This window comes from Sminthopsis crassicaudata, chromosome 2 (genome assembly GCF_048593235.1).
Source record: "Sminthopsis crassicaudata isolate SCR6 chromosome 2, ASM4859323v1, whole genome shotgun sequence".
Classification (NCBI taxonomy): domain Eukaryota; kingdom Metazoa; phylum Chordata; class Mammalia; order Dasyuromorphia; family Dasyuridae; genus Sminthopsis; species Sminthopsis crassicaudata.
Window position 1 is genome coordinate 552357524 of NC_133618.1, and position 22229 is coordinate 552379752.

Below are 22229 nucleotides of genomic sequence, written 5' to 3' on the forward strand. Positions count from 1 at the left end.
CTTATTCATATTAACAGCTTTGATTACTATATTTTCCCTCCATTTTATTTTTTCCTGATTTATTCTTCTCTCTTTTACCTTTTTCCTTCCTCAAAAGTCTTTCACTTCTGACCACTGCCTTCCATATCAGTACCTTCCTTCTATCAGTATGGCCCCCTTCTCATATCACTTTCCTCTCCTTTTTCTTTATAAAGATAGATTTCTGTACCCAAATGAGTGTGTGTTATTCCATCTAAGTTGGATAAATCTCTGACTGTGGAGAGGGAACTGTTTCCAAGCTTCAGGTTTTTCATTCAGTTGTTTTAGAACTATTTCAGGGATCTATAAGTTTTCTGTGCTTCCAAGGCAGTATGATCTACCATTGCTCCCCTGGTCTGTGCTCTGGGTCTTTGCCCATGTAGAGATCTTGCTCCCTTTAGTCACAAGAGCTAGCACTGTTCTTGATCTTGCAAGTCCTGCTCTAGCGCAGCCATGAGCATCAGTGCTCCTCTTTGTGTTAGAACTGAAACCTGGTTCCCTGTTCCTCTGTGAGCAGACACAAACACTAGATGTTCAGACAGCCAAAGAAAACAGGATCCTGAACCCAGTGACAATCCAGTGTAATCTCTTTCTGACCAGTTGTTTGTAGCCCTTTACCATTTGTGGGCTGGAAAATCTCAGTGCTGTTGCTACATCCACCTCCAAGGTTTCTTGCTGGCATTATAGTCCCAAATATGATTTGAGGAGGTAATTTAAAGTTGTTTGGAGAGGTATATGGGAGAATTCAGCTGAGTTCCTGTTTCTAATCCATCGTTTTGACCCCACTCCCTATATAGATGTTTTTCAACATAGTTCAGGAAAATAAATATTAGAGTTCCCAGTACTTTTGAATAAGTTGATCAAGAATAGAAAAATGTAAGAAAATTCAGTATTAGTTTCATCCTGAACTAATATAGCACATAAAAATCTTCCGTATTACCTGATGGAATTTTGGGTAGTATGAAAGAATTCCACCCAAATGCTCCAAGATTTGCTAAGATTTGCTACGAAAGCCAATATGAAAGAATCTAGCCTTGTGACCCATAAAGGCAATCTGGTCCATCATATCCAGGAGTTATATGTTTCTCTCAATTACAGAGGCATGACTTCCTTAAGGAGGTCACCATAATCATCAACACACAGCAAATCAAATGGAAATCTTCCCAGTTTTGCTAGACCATGTTTCCTGTTAGGTATTTAAAAGCATCTCTGTTTGCTTGCCAACTCATAAACATTTGTCAGTCATGTTCTTAACAAGGTTACCAGGTCAGAACTGTCTGGGTACTATTTTTAAGGTAGTGAAACAAGCAAGCAGAATCTTGTCCAACTAATATATCATATCTCATCCTGGTATCATTCTTGTCCCTCCCTACCCCCCACTGTAATGGAGTGCTTTCTGACAGCAGGCTCAAAGACATCATAGCAAATCTTTGCTTGTTATTGAGTATTACTCTGTCAGTTTTTCTTTTGCTATTTTCTGTCTAGAACTTGACACTAGAAGTGTTAAATCTCATAACCTGATAATTTATGGTTCATTCAAATTCCACTCCAACTTAATCTCTTGGTTAAGAAACACCCCTATAAACCCATGAGTGAACAATATACTAAAGAGAAAAAGTTTATCCTGGAACTTCATTGTAATGCTGTCTTTGGGATTCATGTTAAAACCACCACCCAATAGTGATAATTTTGTTATTTCAATGACTAATTTATAAAAAGTCCAAAATGGGCCCACTTTATGCTGGATTCCATCTTATTGAAAATAGTTTTATAACACTGCGTCATGTGGTCTCTCTTCGGCTTCCATCAACTCTTTAGAAATCATCTGGGACTGAAAAAATATATCTGGTGCTGAACTGTTGGTATTCTCTAAAATGGTATATTTTCTCAAGGGATACTAGCTTAGAATTCCTAAAGTAATGTGTCTTTGCTGAGGTAACATGATTAGGAAACTTATCAAGAGAATATAGACAAGTAGTCTTCCAAATATAAAACTGCAGTTTCCAAAGAAGAGGGGATAGTTATAAATCTGAAAAATCAGATCATATGAGAGATGTAAAGGCACGCAAAAAATATCTGCTGAGAAAAGAAATGAGGAACAGTTAAGGAAATAGGGAACTTTTTACCCAGAAAAGAGAAACTTAGTGGAAGCATAAAGACCTTTCATATGGATGAGGGTTTTCATATACTACTCCAGAGAGTAAAACTATAACCACTGATTAGAGGTGACATTTATTCAATATAAAGAACAGCTTTAGCACAATTAGAATTATTCAACAATGTAATGGGACTGCCTTACTAATTGATGAATTCTTTATTATCAGTATTCAAATAAATGTTGGATAGCCATCTACCAAAAAGATTTCATTTGAGTTTTGGAAGGCTTCTTCCAATTCTAAGATCCAAGCATCACTTAATCACTTCAGTTTCCTCAGAGAATAAATATCTTGATTGTTCTGATCTCAATTCTGTTTAATATGATAGATCTCAACTTAGCTGAATTAATAAGGGAAATAATAACTAACTAGTGCCTATAGCTCTCCTAATGTTTCTTATTTTTCTGACATATTGATTACCTTTAAACATGGTAATTACATAAGATAAAATTAATGAAGTCCTACAAAGAGGGTATAAAAATGGATTAGATGATTCCTAGAAATTCTTTTCAGTCCTAAGACAATATAGCACTAGGATTCTGGACGAATTTATACACTGTTAGCATGTTGTGTTTCTCTCTAGTACCTGGTGCCTGGTACCCTGAGCCATTTCATTGTTAATTCTTATACCAAGAAATAAAAGAAAGAAAAGTTTAAATCAACCATTTTGTCTTCCCATTACTAAAACAAAGAGTAAAGGAGATTTAGAATTATCTTAAATTCTCAAATATTCATATTCTTCATGTTTCCTCTGCTTAAGTCTCCATGGTAAGGGAAAAAAAATAAAGACTCAGCTAATTTATAAACAAATTTTTCCCTTATTAGATATATTCTCTTCTTTCAATAGAGCCTTTCTCCATGGTATAAAGCATCAGAACTAAATAGTTTGAATTGAATCTGTTTTCATTTTTTGCAGTGAAATGTCTGAGCTGAATAAATCAGGAAATAAATGTTAAAGAAAAAGGATAATGTATAGACTGTAAAATATATCCCTTATAATAAATATATATTTTATGTATAATATATAGATATATTTTACAGTCTATCCTTGAACAACTGAGAGTTGACTTGCTGGGTTATTGCAGAGAAAACATAGGAGGTAATGGTGATATCCAAATGGTATTTTGCAGTGTTCTGCTGACTGCGGAATAGGAACACAAAGAAGAACAGTGACATGCACCAACTCTCAAGGGAAATGCGATCGAACCACAAGGCCAAAAGCAGAGGAAGAATGTGAAGATTACACAGGCTGCTATGAATGGAAAACAGGGGACTGGTCTAAGGTAACAGAAACCATGTTTGCAATCCAATCCTTCTCCAGGCGCATGGGGGAATTGGAGGTCAAGAACTCAGCTTACTTAATGGGTCCCTAATTCCATGAAGCAATTCCATCAACCCAGTAAAATGCATTTCTTTCCAAACTTAGCACCTGCTCTTGACCCTACCACCGCTTTAGTGTGTTCCTGCCTCTCCCACAGAGCTCTGTCTAACAACATCATGTGAGTCGCCCTAGAAGAATTTCACTGCTTTATGTGAATTAGAAAGGAAACTTAATACAACCCAAAACATGAAGCTGGATATTTGAGAATGCCAATTTGGCCATCCCATGTACAATACCGGCTATAAGCCATGATATATACAGAGGTGGGCTTAAATTTCTAAGCCATCACAAGAGGCTAATAAATGTGTGTGAAAATTGGCTGAGGTAGACATGTAAGGAAATCTGTAGGACATGAATCAAACCTATTTGCTGCTTAGAACACTATAGGTCAATGCCAAGAAAATGGAGAGAGGGAAGGGAGTAATTGAAGTTGTGATGATCAGAGTAGAGTTATGGGGAGGGAAGAAATGCTATTAGAAAATAGGAGAGATATAACCCTTTCTCTTTCCAAGACAACAGTCCTAAACCTCTGTGGGGAAAAAAGGGATTTCATCATCTTTGTTATCAGAAATGACATTAATTCGTAGCAAAAAATCTAGAGGAAAGCATGCACAGGCTGTAAGAACAGCCCAGTGTTGTGGTTAGTTTTACCAAAATCAGAAGTCACAGAATGAGAATGGATTTGTTTAGTTGCTGCCAGAATGCCAACAGTATCATCCTTTGTTGCAGGAAAGGGAGAGTAAAAAGTGCTTTGTGTGTTGAAAACTATGCAGTAAGGAAAAAAAAAAAAAAAAAAAAGGGTTTGTCTCAGTTAAGATAAAATCTTTTCTGAATTTCTTAAGATTTCTCAGTTTAGTAACTGTGTCCATAATTTCATAAGATTAGGCCTATTTAATTACTTTTATTTCACCCTTGTCAAAATCTAAATGCCCAAAACATATTGACACCTTTTACTTAAATTTTATTCAACATAAAAAGATTTTCATTTTCTGCTTGTTTTGTTCATCCTTATTAAAATGTAGCTTTTATTTAACACTGCACTAATTAAACAAAATTCATCCCAATAGCAATTCATTTCACTGATTATTGCAGCAGTCATAATTCTGATCAAAACAATCCTAACCCACTGGAAAACAAATATGAAGAAAAAAGCTTTTTTAGTTAAGACATATTTATGATTTAAATGAAATTTAGCATGTACTTAATTACAAAAATAACTTCAATTTTAATATTAATAATAGTTGAGATTTTAACATATTACTTGGGAACAAAAACTTCATTCTTAGATCTCTCTCAAGAAAAATATATTTTATGAACAACAGACATTCTTACCATGTAACAGGCAAAGTGATATAAAAGGAACATTGAGCTAGAAGAAAATGGTTCTAGTCTTAATCCTACTACTTGCTCCGTGACAATTTTCTGAGCTTCATTTTGCTCATCTATAAAAAAGTATGATGAATGATAACTTTTGCCCACTCACAAGATTTATATTCTAATGTGAGGGAAAAGGGAAGATATATAAGTTAGAATATAATAAATAGATCATATAACAGAAATTATAACTGGAAGGAGCCTTAGAGATGATCTATCTTAGATCCCTCATTTACAAAATGAGAAAACTGAGGGTCAAAATGGGGGGGGAAAATTTCCCAATATGACTCTACAGTCATTTAGTAGCAGAGCCAATACTGAAATCCAAATCCTCTAAATACAAACCAGTGGGTTTTTTCCCCATTTATACCACATATCAGTGTAATATAAACTAAGATGAAGGAGAAAACATTTCCAGCTGATGCAATCAGAATTGTCTATTTCAGTGGCGAACAAAATGTCAGCTGGTAGAGATGTGTAGGAAAATACAAGTATTATTACCACTCTAAATCATACTGGCTATATGACCCTGGGAACACCCTTTAACCATGTTTGTCTCAGTTTCCTTATCTGTAAAATGAGCTAGAGAAGGAAATGGTTAACCACTTCAGAATTCTCCCCCCCCCCCAAAGAAGACAAAGCAAAGAGGGTCACAAAAGGTCAGACAGGACTGAAAAAAATGACTGAAAACTCATACTATATAACCTTTTATCCTGTTGACTTTGTAATGGCAGAAAAGACTAACATTTGTAAGGATATTCTTATCCAAATTTGTTGAATCTTATCAGTAGAGCTGTGCCAATCTATAAACAAAAGTGAAATGTCTTTCTTGTACCCAAGGAACTCACCACGTACTCCCAACCAACCTGACATGGACCCATAATACAACTTTGCCAAACTCAGCTAAAGTTATCATCGTCACTGATTACAATCTAGCTAAAATAGGCATTTTCATCACCCATTCAGATTTTAATTAGTAAAAAATAATTTGTGATTATCTTTCCTTAGCTAGCAAAATGTTTCTAAAGCTGGTGATACTAATGTAAGAAAATGCATTAGGAGACGCCCACATGAAGTATGTATATATTTATTTAGAGCCAAGAATTTATATCATAGAATTTTTTAAAGAAATGGTCATTACATGACTGCACTTCCCAGAGATATGGCCAAAACAAACCTAATGGGTGAAATAACGTCTTTTTGAATCATACTATTTTCCAAGTATGAATTTTAATAGAACAGCATGTACTGATTGGGCATAAGAAAGAAAAGTCAATTTACCTGTTATAAATGTTCAATGCTGAATATTTCCCAATAGGATTCTAAGTTGACCAGTAAGTTGACCAAAGAAATATATATATATATATATATATATATATATAGTTATGCAATACTTCAAATATATGTAACATTGATGGCCAGCTAATGACATAAGCCCAAGTTTGACTTTAACTTCCTCTGCTTTTGGTGGTAGTAGACATGGAAAGAAATAAGTGTCATCATGTCTGGCCAACATCCTCTGCTACTACAACCCCTACAGCCAGGTCAGTGGCCATGGGACCAAAGGTTACCCTAGTTCCCACGTAGACAAAAGAGAAGAGCATCAAGAGAAGGAAAAGAATGTCAAGGTTGTTGCAAAAAACCCCAAACAAACTTGAATTGTCAGGTGTATTGATAAGGTAATAGAATAAGTAGATATAAATGAATTCAATTTCTATGCATATACATAAATGTTAAATATATTATATATAAGTTCTGTATATATATATATATATATATACATATATATATACACATACATATATATATATCAACATCTATAGATACATCGATGAAATAAGAAGCCTGATTCTACTCAAAGCAAATGTGGAATATAAGTAGTTATAAATTAATAGCAGCTACATCAATTAAATTTCTTGCATCAATAGACTACCACCATTTCCTTTTAAGAAAGCTACGGGTCCCTGAACTTGAAAAGGCTCTAATCAAATCTATAAGCATTGATTAAACATATGCTGTGTGCCAGATTCTGTGCTAACTATGAGGAATGCAAAGAAAGGCAATAAAAATCCTTGCCTTCAGGAGCTTACATAATAATTGGGAAAGCTTAGCTGCTGATCATCTCACTCATACATATCTCAGTGACTATCAGAATCTCAGAAACAGCCTCATACTAGAAAATGTTTTACTGGAGTATTTCATTACAGATTGTAATGATGTATTTTAAAAATGACCACCAATAAATGCAAAGTATGAAAATGTCATTTGTGTTATTATTACTCATTCAAATGGCATTTATTAAGTGCTTTCTATGCTGAAATTAAAAAAAAGAAAGGCAAAGACATTCCCTGCCCTCAAGGAACTTATATTCTAATGGGAAAGACCATATGTAAATGACTAGAATACACACACATAGAGTGAGAGAAAGAAGATAGAAAGTAATCTCAGAGAAGAAAGCACTAGCTGGTTAAGGGGGGGTGGGAATTAGAAAAACCCTTCCTTCACATTGTAAATCCCAGTTAACCAAGGGAAAACTAAAAGGACAAAGAATTCTAAGGGTATATTGCTTTATCTAATGAATGAAGAACATGATAATCTAACTTCCTTTATCCAAGCAATCTATTTCATTGAGCCCCATAATATTTTATGGAAAAATAAAAGGATTTCCAGAAGAGGGAAGATGTTAATGCCAAATTCAATTATTTTCACAGTTTTCACTTGTTATATTATGAAAGATTCTGAAGAACTGTTTTTAGCCTGGGATACTCAGAATTTAGCCCAACATGAAGATGATATATATTTTCCTTATAGAAAAAAGAAAATTGTTAGAAGTGGAAAAAACATGCCCAAATCACAGCTGGATCATCCTACTTTGAGTTTCAGACACTTGATAAAGTCCTCCTACATGGCTGAAGCAAAGCCCTATCAAGAAAAAAATGACTTGGCCAAGATATAAAGTTCTGGCCACATGTGGGCTGCCAAGTGTGTCTTTACTGATCATGAAAAATTATCTACAGCCACCTGTCCTCCATGAGCATCAGCTATTGCCAAATTCTTCCCAATCATTTTCTTAGCCTATGAAATAGTAGATTCAGGTGTTCATCCCAACAGGACACTTAAGCTGGAAGGGGAAAAATGTCTAATTTTCTGTTTAAACACTTTGTCAGGGTCAGACGCTGAAATGTTTTGTATACAAAACCAATAATTGTTAATCACCTCTTGAGGTAGTAAGGCTTTTTAATTGAAAACAAATTACTCTGGAGGGATTAGAATTAATATGAAATGAATTTTAAAAAAATAATGCTCCAAGATAAGAACCACTACCTTCCTTGTAATGAAAAGAAGAAAGTCCACTTCCTGGTTCCTAGAAAATGCTGTGCTCATTTTAATCTAAGGAGACTTTGCAAAATTTGTCCACTTCTTTATTCATTTATTCAACAAATGTTAATTAAGTCCCAACCATGTTCTATGTCCTGTAATTCCTTTCAGATAGAGACATATCAATAACAATGAATCTACATCTTATAATAAAAATTAGAAATTGATGACTTCTAAAATTTAAGAGATCAATTATGTGCCCAAGCACTTAACTTAATACCTATCCCTTCTTTTGCATTTTCCTGATTATTTTTGTTGTCCAGTTGTTGTAAAACTCAAATATAATACAGGTTCTGAAGCTCACTCTCCCAACCCACATTCACATTGGTAGGTTGGGACCACAAAAAGTGGCAAGTTAATTCTCTTGTGATAGAATTAGGTGAGGTGATAGAATTAAGTTCGAAAACATCAAACAACGTGCTCCCCATTTGATTATCAATTGATATCAATTAGCTAGCCAGACCATTAGCTTTGAGAAATGGTATTTACTAAGTTAGTAGAGTATAAACAGTTGATACAAAACAACCCCACCTCCAACCGAAGTGTGTACTTCCACAAATACACACAAAGTACAGGAAAAAATGGTATCAAACTTACATACAGCTCTTGGGGCAAAAAAATGTAATTTACAGGTCTTGGAAGTTCCTTTTGTGGGACCCTAATATAGTTTTCCTTAGGTATGTCTTTTTCCTAAAGCTGTCTTTCTTTGGCTCCCAAGGGAGCCACTACAACACCAAGGACATTGCTAGAACATCCATGGGAAGTCCAAAATCATCCAACCTTTCAAAATTCATGACATTATGTTATACTCAAGGGGTTTGTTGGGCATGGGAGGAGGTCAGAAGCTCTTTCTTCACCTCCTCCTCCACCCACAAATAATTCCTTTTCAGGGGCTTGGCTGCAATTGTTTCCACCACTAGGCTGGCCAAAAATTGGAATGCTCCAGTTCTGAACTGAATTGTTATTTTATGTCAAACCCACAAGGCATAATTGAGTATCATCAGCCAATACCAATATACTTTCTGCATAGCATCACTTCATTCCATCCAATAGTTTTCACTCTTAAAATGATTTCAGACTTTTTTCACATGTAGTTTTAACAATTGAGTAGTAGATTCAATGATAGATGGTATTCCTGATTAAGGTCATTATTTTAAGAGAGATAAGATTGAATCAATGAATTCCTCATTCGCACACAAATCTTGACTAATTATTGATATTACTAGACAATACTCCTAGGGTCCAAAGGAGCCCCTTTTGCTTCCAAATAACCCAAATGCTTTAACTTCTGATGTAATGATTCCAAATCCTTTTTATTTAGTTACATTTGAAGTTCCTCCAAATTTGGGAATTATTATTACCAGGTAGAATTTCCATCAGGCAGCACTTCTAATGTGTATGATGACTTGATGACCTGGCAGGGAACAAAACTGGGAATATTGATGCCATAATCATATGATCCAAAGCATCATATGCCCAATCTAATCTATTTGCTTTCATTTGTTGTCCCTTACTTCCCTGTTGTTCTCCATATCTTCCATTCTTTAGGATTCATAATCTTTAGGTCAGTCATGACTCCTTGGGGAACTATTATTTCTTATTTCAGTGCTAGACTTTATCTCAGAAAATCCCATAAGCTACTGAATTTATTTGTTCTTTATTTTCAAATGATAAAAAAAGGAAATAACTGCTCAGTTTCTTTAGGTGGTTTTAATCTTATATCTTCTATTTCTGTGATGCTGCCAACTGTCTCAGAGCATATTTTTATTCTAAACTCAAAAACACCAAATAAAATGAACATTTGTATGCACATGAGATAATAGAAACACAAGATTGTACATGAAACTTTAGGTATATTACCTACAGCTTGCTTTTAAATAAAAATTCAACTTATAGCTTTCACAACTATCTTGTTCATATTTCTTTCTGGCCTTCATTTGGTTCTCTTCTCTGAATTTTTTTTAAATGCCTTAATGATTCCTCTTTTTTTGCTACTCTATTTCTAGTTTATGAGCAGCTGAATGGTAATGCAGAGTGCCAGATACAGAGGCAGGAAGATTTATTTTCCTGAGTTCAAATTTGACCTCAGACATTTATTAGATTATGTTACCCTGGGCAAGTCACTGTATCCTGATTGCCTCAGCTCCTTTTCTGTATAATAAGCTAGAGAAGGAAATAACAAAACATGTCAGTATCCTTGGTATCACAAACAGTTGGATACAATTGAAAATAACTACACAAAATTTCATATATATATATATACAGACATACATATAAACATATATATATATACAGACATACATATAAACATATATATATATATATACAGACATACATATAAACATATATATATATATACAGACATACATATAAACATATATATATATATATATACAGACATACATATAAACATATATATATCTATACACATATATATTCATGTATTTAGATGAAATAGAATCTTATTGGATAAGGCCTAAAGTTATGGCATTTTCTAGCCTTTTTGGCATTTTAAGATCTATTTTAATAGGTTTTAAGTTAGTATTTACAGTGATGAGCTTGAAGTCATCAGTTTAAGGCTGGAAAAGTCTTTAAGAACATCATTTTACAGCTGAGGAGACTGAGGCATATTGAGATTAATTGATTTTTCCAATATTCACTAAGAAAATTAGTGACAAAGCCAGGAGTTAGTGCTTTTCCATTATCTTTTTGTGGTTATACAATAAAGTGAAGTTAGGGAAAGAATGAGGAGGAAGGAAAATATAAGTTGGAGTCTGCTGAAGAAAATAGAAAAGTGTGACCTAGGGCAAATGTAGAAGAACTGATCTTGGTAAGAAGGGCCAGCTCATTGTCACAGTCTATGGGATGATTTCAAGGGGTTTTTGAGATGAAGAGGATATAGAGGTTTATCATTCAGAAATAGACAGGGCTCCTTTCTCATCAGGATCCTAGTGATTTTATGTCCTAGAAATTATTTATATACCTTAGGGTAGCATATATAGCATATGGATTTTTTTAGTGCCTATATCAGGTTACTATTGACATGTGAGTAACAGCCTTGCCCAGTGGTAAGGCAAAATGAACAGGTGTCTTTTTTAATCTTCCTAAGCCAAGTTTTCCCTGCCATAACATCTCCCAGTTATTTATTTTTTAATTTTATTTTATCATTTTTTTCCAATTAATAAGCAAATATTTTCTCTCCCACCCATTCCCCTAAGCCAAATGAACAACAACCAAGAAAATAAAGTAAAATAAATAAAAACACAAAACCAAACCACAATATACATAGTCAAGCAAAGCAAACCCCCTCATTGGTCATAACCTCATTCTACATTTTAAGTCCATCACCTCCTTGACATCAATGGTTCCTTTGGAATTGTGAACTCTCATTGAATTGATGAGAGTTCTAAAGATTTTCAAAGGTTTTTATTATACTGTAGTATTTGGATGTTCTAGTTCTGTTCAATTCACTCTACATCAGTTCATAGAGGTCTTTCCAGTTTCCCCTGAAACTGTCCCTTTTTGATTTTGCCAAGTCTTTATGACAAATATTTTGTTAAATTGTCTTAACAGCAAATACAAAAGGAGATTTGTATCTCCTTTTTTCATTCTGAACTTTTTGCTTTTAGTGATTTTGCTTTCTCCACCTATCCCTGCAGTAAAAACTACAATTTCATAAATCCTCTTATTTCTTAGATAAGAGATACTCTTAGGCTGATTACCATTCTCCAACAAAGTATATTAGAAATTCCATCTTTGACTTATTCAATTCATGAAATATTTATTTTTAAAGTACAGTTGTAGGTGTTTGAAAAGAGAAAAAGAGATTGTGTACTTGAGATATTGAGACTTATACATGCATGACCAGTTTCTATAATTTTTTACTATTTCCATTTTACTCTCAGTAAAATGAGACTCATGGAGACATTACATATTTGTAAAATTCATTTGAAAATATGCCTGTGGATAAAAACTGGCTTGAAACAAGACTAGATATGTTTTTATAAGTCTGCTTTCTTGGACTTTGGAAACCTGGAAAAGAATTTAACAAAGATGCTGTAGGCTAATTAGATCCTATCAGAAGTCAGGAGTCTCATTCTTCCCTATTAATGATTCAAAAAGCAATTGAATCTTACAGAGATAAGACTTTGTAAATCCCCACATCATTGCTAGTACCAAAATGCTCAGATTAGTCAGTCTTCAGTTTTAAAATCAGAGGATCATTCATACAAAGCCCCCACACATATACAACTTCAACATTTGCAACTACATTTGTTCAACAGAGCCAAATGTGAGAGAGCAACCTTTGGTTGTGAATATATGGATTCTGTCTTACTCCCAATGCAGATGCTCTAGGCTGGATGGGCATTTCTGAGTTTTTGTACCATGTGTGGGACAGCAAAGAAAATCCTTAAAGTAAAACTCAGATAATAAATGCCAGGCACTGTGTTAAGCACTGTTTATTCAAAAAGAGGGAAATTGTAGTCTCGGCTCTCAAGGAGCTCACAATTTTAAGGAAAATTCCGTTTTGCTTAGTTCCCATTCTCTTTGATACTTTTCATCACTCACACTTTACACTGATTAGAAATAATATTTGCCATTGCATTCACAAGGAGTTTGGCTTACATAAAATACATGATTTGACAACTACTGGAGAGTTCAATCTTATCTAAGTGTGCCTTGATTTTGACCTTTTTTTTGAACCAACTGAATGAAAGGCAAATGATAAAAAGAGTAGCTAGATATTATTTAGCCAGAATAAGTGGTTAACTACATTTTCCCAACAAGATATGTTGGTTTTGTATGTACAAAGAATAAAAGTAAGTTAAGAATATACAAACATATTCTAGAAAGTTCCAAAAACACTCAAGCAATCCACAAAGTAGAGCTGTCCTGAAGAGCTACAATGGAGGAGTTCTGTTAGAATTTAGCAAAATAAAAAACAACAACAACAAAAAAACTTGTAACAAGAACTCAATGCAGAAAGCATTCACGTGGAACATACACCAACCAAAACAGCAGGTCACCTATTGATTATTTCCATACTTTATCACTAGACTGCTAACCTTGAAGCAAAACTGTCACATCAAATTTTTAAAATTAGTTGTAGCTTTCTGATCATATTTTTATGTAATTAGTGACCTGAAGTCAGTCAAAATAGCAAAGATGAAAAAAAAAAACCCACACACATTTTCCTACTTCCAATCTTCTTCCCTGTCCTACCCACCAGAAAGCATTCTTCTATAATTCCTCACTCTATGCCATTATACAAGACCAGGAACTTTGAAACAGGGAAATTTGTTATAAAGGCCACATTGAATCCTATGTTTCATGTTATCCATTGATAATTTCCTATTCCAGTAGGGAATCTGTGTTTTCACATAAGCTTTAATTTAAAATCCACCCTAGGGCTTTTCCTGTGTCCTGAATTTTACAGAAAGTCAGCACACCTGGGCAAGAAAATTGAAATCTTCTCCTGATGTTCTTGCAATGATGCATGAATAATAAAACTAAGCATATTCTCTCCTGTAGGTAAAGGTAGGATCTTATCAGTTCATAAATTTTCTTTCTTTTCAAAAGACATGGTTTGAGGCTATGTCAAGTATTTTGACATAGGATTTCCTCTTGTATATTAAGCATTATTGTTGATATATCAAACAAACTTTCTTTAATGAAGTTTTACCTCATTAGAATTTGCAAAATACACCTTAGATGTTGGAAATCCGTTAGTAACCAACACTGCAATTTGATGTTCTTTCCCTATGTTAAAATATTAAGAAAATACTCAAATGCTAGACTATTGGGGTGGGAAAAAGTTGGGAATTTCTTGAGTTCAAAAGTCCTGAGACACAGTAAACAAAACTAAAGCTAAATGGGTGTCTACACTAAGACCAGTACCAATATTATGAGCTTCAGAAACAGAGACCACCTAGGATGCCTCAATATAGGTTAGGAAAATGGAGCATGTTAAACTTCTGTACCAATCAATATTAGAAATAAAACTCCATGAATGTCCGCTGTACTCTCAATCTAAGCATGACAGGAAGACCAAGTTTATAAAAAATAAAAACTCAACTGGATCTGTAATGTTATCAGTGAAGGATATGCCCTCAAATAATGCAGATCATAAGAAGAAGAATGCAGATCAAACAAGAATAAAAGAGAATTTTGTACGCACATTAAAAAATTGAAAAGATGGGGCAGCTAGGTGGCGCAAGGATAGAGGACTGGCCCTGAAGTTAGGAGGACCTAAGTTCAAATCTGGACTCAGACACTTAAGAGATCCTGGCTGGGTGACCCTGGGCAAGTCACTTAACTCCAACTGCCCCAGAAAAAAAAGAAAAAGAAAAGAAAAGATAAAAGAAAGAAAGAAAAAGATATTAAAAAGGAATTCACAGGAAGAGAAAATAAGTTCCCCTCTACTCATAACAGGATTCAGCATTCATCTTTTTGATATAACATGAAGATTGTTCATGGAAACACATCTTATATTTGTGTTGACCCATGTCAAAAGAGCTACAACCCCCCAAAAAAAAGTTTTCTAGGACATTATTTACCTATTCTTTTAGAGTTTGTGCCTATACCAAAGATTTAATAAGTTGAGTCTTCCAGAAGCAAATTGGTTGAGATTTGCCAAAGCAAATAAAATGAGTTGTTTTGCTTGATTTACTTTAATAATTACTTTAGTAAAAGTAACCAGCATTTTAATAGTCCTGCTTAAGAAGTGGGTAGAGGAATACAGAACAGAGACAATGGCAAAAGTCTTTGTGGAGTCAAAATGCTTTTTCTACTAATGGATGTAACCAAAAAATCCTCACAGGTGTCTCTATCTTTAAAATCCCAAAGGAATATAGAAGGAAGTAGGGCCTCATGATTATCCTTCACCCTTAATTTGGTGAAAGATCTTGAGAAAATCACCCTAAAATCCTGTATTCAATAGTTTCTCTATTTTTAAATAGCTCTTAATGATGCTGCATGAGTGAAGATCATGGGGCTGCCTTTCTAGAGGTATTCAAGCAGAAGATGGGGGGGAGAATATTTGTCAAGTATATTATGGTATAAATTCTTGTCAGGTAAGAAATCTCTAAGATTATTTTTAACCCTGAAATGTTGTGATCACCTGAAACTCATCAAGTATTTTGAAAATACTTGCTACATAATCATTGCCATCATTTTGAAATGTGATTTTGGGAACTTTAATGATCTATGACTGTGCAATCAATATTGGATATTATATTTATGGAAGGATGCAACTATGTAATCCTCAATATTGGCCCCAAATGTTAGCAGACAAAAAGGGGAGTAGGACAAGTGACATTGTTTCTTACAGCAGCACCTTTATCTCTACATATACATCAGAGTATGTGTTTGTATCATCTATGCAGGTAGGAATCCTGCCAAAATCTCTCAACCCATCATTTCCTTATTTTTAGTACAATACTCCTTTATTAATTCCAGCTGTGACACTGCTCTATTCAGGGCGTTTGTTTTATTAAAAATTTGCAGAGTACACACCAGACACTGTAAATCTCAAATCTTGTTGAGAACTGCAAGGGCACAATAGGCAAAGAAAGTCTTTACACAGATCTGGCTTACCCAGCCAGGAAAGACAAACATAATGAGAGGCATTTGCAATAGGTCTCTGGAGGAAAAGGAAAAAGGTAGAAGAGTTTATAGAACTCAATTAGAGTAGAAGTACTTGGATACTTCATGTATTCATCAATATGAAATATGTGAAAAGGAGTAAAGGGAAGAAGAAAATGACAAAATCTCATAGAAGCCAATTCTACTAGTTTGCAAGTTAGAATCATTAGGATTGGGCATGAACTGAACTGAAAGTAGCCTTGATTTAGAAAACAATATCTATTTTTAAAAAAAGCAAGTTAATGGCGAGAACATGATAAGAAATGTTTTTTTTTCTTAGAAGAATAAAATGGTTTCAAATACTTAGAATCACCCATGCACATTCAAACAACTGAAAGACTAATTATAGATCACTTTTAAATACTCTTTAAAGCAGAAGGCTAAAACATCTGTTGACAAAATTATGTGGCTGCATAAACTTATAAATCAAAGTCTAAGAACTGCCAGGACCCTTAAACATTATCTAATATAGCACCCTTGTTTTTTAGGTGAAGAAACTGACTTCTAGGGAGATTTATTAATTTACCCAAAATTACAAAATCAGCAGCACAGCTGGTACTAGAATTCAGGTCTCCTGATTCCTAATTCAGTCTTCTACTCAACAGAGTTCTTTATGAATTACTTACAAGAAATAAAAATGAAAATTCTGGATTTTAAATTTTTCACGAATTCAAATTTCCCTTTCATTTCTATTAGTTCCAAGATAAATATTTTTACTCTGATATCATCTGCTTTTGCTCATTAGGCTATTAAAAAAAAAAAAGAAAAACTGTTTGAAGAACCATATTGTTCTTCAATTGTTGTTTAAAGATGACTGCCTGTTATCCATAGTAGTTAGTTGACTGAGTTTGTATATGGTTAAAAAAGAGAAATTATCTTTCTGGAGATCTGTTGATTTATTTCTATAGTCTCTCACATTCATTCTACCACTACCTTCTTTTCCCACTATCCCGGCCTAAATTCAGAATTTCATTATGTTTCACCTGGATTATTTTGATGGCCTCCTAATTTGCCTCCTTGCTGTGCATTTTTTACCCATTCCAATCTCCTCTGTATACCATTTTCATGTAAATCTACTAATATATTGCTCTGACCATGTCGTTCACATACTCAAAAACCTACCATGGCTTTTTTTCTTCCTAACAGCATCCTTTCTCACCATTTCCTATAGAGCAAGAATATTCCATCATAAACACACACACACACACACACACACACACACACACACACACACACAACAGTTTATTGAGCCATTCCCCAGTTGTGGGTATCTCTTCAATTTCCAATTTTTTGTTCTGAGAAGAGAGCTACTATGACTATTTTTGTAAACATAGGTCATTTTCCTTTTGGTATTCATGCCAAGTAATGGTGTTGTTAGGTCAAAGGATATGCATGAATTTATAGCCCTTTGGGCCCAGATCATATCTTTTGATCGTTTATCAATTGGGGCAAGGCTCATTTTTTTATATATAAATTTGACTCAGTTCCCCCGGTTTGAGAAATTTCTCAAATTTCTCATTTCTCAAATGAGGCCTCATTAGATGTAAAAAGACTTTTAAAGCTTTGTTTAATTACTATTCCCCCCCCCCATTTATTCTCTCCTTTCACCCCTCCTCAAAAGTGTTTTGGTACTGACCACTCCCTCCCCCAATATGCCCTTTCTTTTATTACTCTCCCCTTCCCATATCTCATTCCCCTTCTATTTTCCTGCAGGATAAGATAAAAATATAGACCCTTATTGAGTATATGTTATTTCCTCTTTGAGCCAAGTCTGATGACAGTAAGGTTCACTTTCTCCTCCTCTGCTCCCCTTTTTCTTCTCCAATGTAAAATCTTTTTCTTGCCTCTTTTAAAATGACTTTCTGGGTTGTCTTTGGTGTTTCCAGGCTGAGAGGTCTGCTGCTGATTCAGAGGTGGGACTGGGGATTCTGGACTCCCACCCTCCTGTCACAGACTTTCCTGCTGATCTTCCAAATTCTTTTTTGGCTGGAAAATGTGCTAGTCCATCCTTTGGGTGTTCTGATGCTCTAAAATTTGTTTGAGTCATTTTTAAAGGAATTGGGAGTGGTTTGGGGGTGAGGTTGGGTAAGTTTTTGCCTTTACTCCCTTATCTTGGCTCTGCCTCCAGAAAGAATCTTTGAAATATAAACTTCTTAACCTTAGCATTCGATGCCATTCATCATCTGGCTCCAATCTATCTTTCCAGATTCACACACCTCCCCTCCTTCATATGATTCATTATCCTACTATACTGAACCGTTCACAATTTCCTGAAATTTCTTGAGAGTAAAGATAGGGGTTTTTTGTTATTATATTCTTAGCATAGAGTGCTTTGAACTATGCTTTATATTTGTTAAATGAATTTTTCTTTTCCAAGTACCATGTATTTGCTCTAGCTGTGCCTTATGCCTTAAATGTACTCTATTAACCTTGCACAAGTTTAATAAATATTTCTTTGATTTAATTGAATTAAAAGAAACTAAGACAACTAGGTGACACAGTGGAGATCACTGGGCCTAGATTCAGGAATACTTGAGTTCAAATCCTGCCTCAGACACTTATTATTTATATTAATCTCAACCTCAATTGCTTCATTTGTAAAATGAAGGATTAGACATAATGGCCTCTGCAATTTCTTCTAGTTCTATATCTATGAATACTATGGAACAGAAGAAAAAGATTTTTTAAAGACAATTTTGAAGGCAAAAATAATAAAAATTTTTAATTTGAAATCTTCTTGAAAGGAGTGGAAGGTACAATATTTCTCAGAAAGGGGCATGAAAAATTAATGTCAGTGAAACAATGGATGATGAGAGTATAAGAGAGCAGAGTGAGGCAAAAAGTATTAGGTTACATAAGCTGGGAACAGAAAAGGAAAGAGAAGAGAAAGCATAATAATAGAAGTAAACCCAAGTTGCTTAGAAATGAGCCAGTATAACTGGAAGAAAAAAAAGAGAGGGAAATAGAATGATTTCAGACTAATATAAGCCAAATAAATGGCAGAGATTTAGGGAAGTGTACAGATATGTAAATATAATTACTAGAAGACTACACTTCCTTAACAATTCTAAATATGAATGTGAATAGATTAAATTTTACACTCAGGGAATTAAAATCTATATTGCTTCATATGATAATAAAAGAATTAACATCATTATATCTGATAAGACATCAGTTTAAATTTAGGAATTTCAAGAGACAGTTGAAAAAATTATACTTAAAGGCAGTGTAATCAGTGGAAAAAAAAATAAATGACATAGTATCTAAGTTATTAAACAGTCCCCCCAAAAAGTTGATGCAATAATGGTTGAATATTTTAATGTTCAATTTTATAATGACCCAATATCCCTCTCTAAATATCTATAAGGATATAAAATGTCAAAATTAACAAAATAATAAAGATCTGAAGGAAAAAAAAAAACCATCAAGACTAGTTGGATTTTGAATTCTATCAAAAACTCAAAGAATAATAAAAACATATGCTACAAATATTATTCTCAAAAATAGAAAGAAGTCACTCACCCATACTTTTATTTTTTTTCAACCATACTTTTATGAGACAAATATGCCTCTGATCCCAAACCAGGAAGAGATAATGCTTAAAAAGAACTTTTAGACCATTTCTAATGATGAGTACTTGATGGTGACATTTTCAACAAAATGGCTAACATTTATAACACTTTAAGATTTGCAGAGTGCTTTATATTTACCATTTAATTTTATCCTTATAACTACAATGTGATATAAGCAATTATTATCCTCATATTTAAGATGAAGAAATTACAGTGCAGAATACTACATGGTCAGGGTTACAACATCTATAGGTTCTAAGGTTGGATTTTAATTCAGGTCTTTCTGAATCCAAGGCCATTGCTCTATTCACTTTAAAAAAATTTTACTATGACAGATTCATATTAGGAATATAAGGAACATTGAACATTAAAATACAATTAGCATCATTAATCATACAAACAACAAAATTAACAAAAACAGCATGATTATTTTAATAGAAGCAGAAAAAAAGCCTTAGACAAAATATAGTGTTTCTCTGTTTAGAAATTTAAAAAACTTTTTAAAATAAATAGCACAACTATACAAGAATACTTATTTAATATACTCAAAAACGTAATTAAAACTAAGATGTAACATTGTTTGCAATGGAAGAACACTAGAAGTTTTTCTGATTTAAACAAGGTAAGCTAGTATATTCCCTTCCTATTATTTCATAGTGTTCTAGAAATGCTATCCATAGCTATGACATGAGAACAAAATAAGATATAAAACAAGTGATGGAATTGTTCTTTGTATGCAATTGCCATGTTGATATGCTTAGAAAATGTCAGATAATCCATCAAGTAGTTAAATACAAAATAAATCCATAAAAATCAACATTTCAGTACAATCGTAATTAAAACTAGAAATTATAATTATATAGTAATACAAATTCCATTGAAATAAATGAAATTGAAAATATTTCTGATCATTAACCTACCAATTCATACACAAGATTCCTATAAATATAACAATAAGAATCATTATGAGGCAGTTAGATGGTTCATTGAAGAGAGTGTCAGACCTGGATTCAGGAAGATCTGAGGTCAGATTGGGCCTTAGACACATTCTATCTGTGTGATCCTGGGCAAGTCACTTAACTTGTATTTGTCTTTATCCACTGAAATATGAAATAGCAAACATCTCCAGTATCCTTGCTAATAAAAACAAACAAAACAAAACAAAAAACCCAAGGACCACGTGATATGGTCCACAGGATTATGAAGAGTCAGATACAACTGAACAAGAAACCTTTACAGAAAGAAAAGGAGACTTAAATGCAGTTACTACTTGTGTTTGGATTAAAATAATATCAAAAAAGTACAATACCTTTATCTTAACACCACTCAAACTGCCTAAAACTTTTTAGACAAAATAAAATAAATTTCATCTAGAATCTCTAGGAAAATAATGAAGGGAAGAAAAGTATGGGAATACGTGATTACTAGACGTCAAATTCTAGTGTAAACCAATGGTCAAAAAATTATCCAATACTTGTTAAAAAACAAAAAAGTAGATCAACCAAACAATAGATAACATGCATAACACTTGCAAAATCCTAGAACATATATTACTTATTACTGGAGGAAGGCTTCCCTTTCTAAAAAAAGAACTGTGAGAATAACTAGAAACCAGTTTGGCTGAAATGAAATATAGACCAACATCTTATACTATGTACCATACCAAACTCAACATAAATATGGTACCTGAATAAAAAACGTTTTTGTTAGTTGAACAAAAGCAGGTACTTTGTATAGATATAATAGTGGAAGAATTCCTACTCAAGCAAGGGATACAGAAAATCATAAAAGATTTTAAAAAATTACTAGACAAAATTTAAAAGGTTTTGTATAAAATTCTATAGACCAAATTAAGAAAAAACAGAGAAAACATGAAAAAAATTACATTAACAATCACTGCCTGTTATCCAAAATAAGCAAGTAATTGAAACAAATGTGTAACATACCAAGGACCATTCCCCAATAAAAATGTTTTTTAATTTCAAAAGAAGAATTACAAATTACTCTTGGCAAATGAATACATGTTTCATATTATAATATATATATATATATATATATATATATATATATATAAATTAAAACAACTCCAAGGTTTTTCTCTACATCATTCAAATTGGCAAAGATGACAAAATATGGGAATCATCAGTGTTAGAAGAGCTATGGAAAGAGGACACTAAAGTACCATTAATGGGACTGTGAGGTGGTCCAACCATTCTATACTTGAAGATGCAATTATATAAATACCTAAATATCTATTACCTCCGACCTAGCAATATCACTACTAGGTATATACACAAAAGAAATAAAAGACAGCAAAAATATCTAATGAATACAAAATTATTCAAAGCAGGATTTTTTGTGATAGTAAAAACTCTAAGCAGCACAAGTATCAGACAATTAAAGACTGACTGGGAAAAAAAGCCATTGACAAGCCATTTCAGTTGAATTCAAAACTTGTAACATCGTGAAGTTTTATTGGCAAAGATATTGAAGTGCTTCACCATTTTTTTCTCCAGTTCATTTTACAGATGAGGAAATTGAGGCAGATTAGGTTAAGTGACTTTCCTGGGTTCACACAGCTAGTAAGTATCTCGGACTGAATTTGAACTCGGGTCTTCCTGACTACAGGCTGAGCATCACTTAATTGTCCGCAAAGAACCATAATGTTGAGTTTGATATCTGGGTTCAACTCCTTACTCTGACCCC

The 22229-nt window shown here is 33.6% G+C and overlaps 1 protein-coding gene across 1 annotated transcript in view; it reads left to right on the forward strand.

Annotated features, from left to right (window-relative positions):
* ADAMTS17 (ADAM metallopeptidase with thrombospondin type 1 motif 17) overlaps positions 1-22229 on the forward strand; it is a 451660-nt gene that overhangs the window by 423190 nt on the left and 6241 nt on the right. Inside the window, 1 exon segment of the mRNA XM_074295031.1 lies at positions 3305-3457. Within this exon segment, the coding sequence (XP_074151132.1) occupies positions 3305-3457 (153 nt within the window).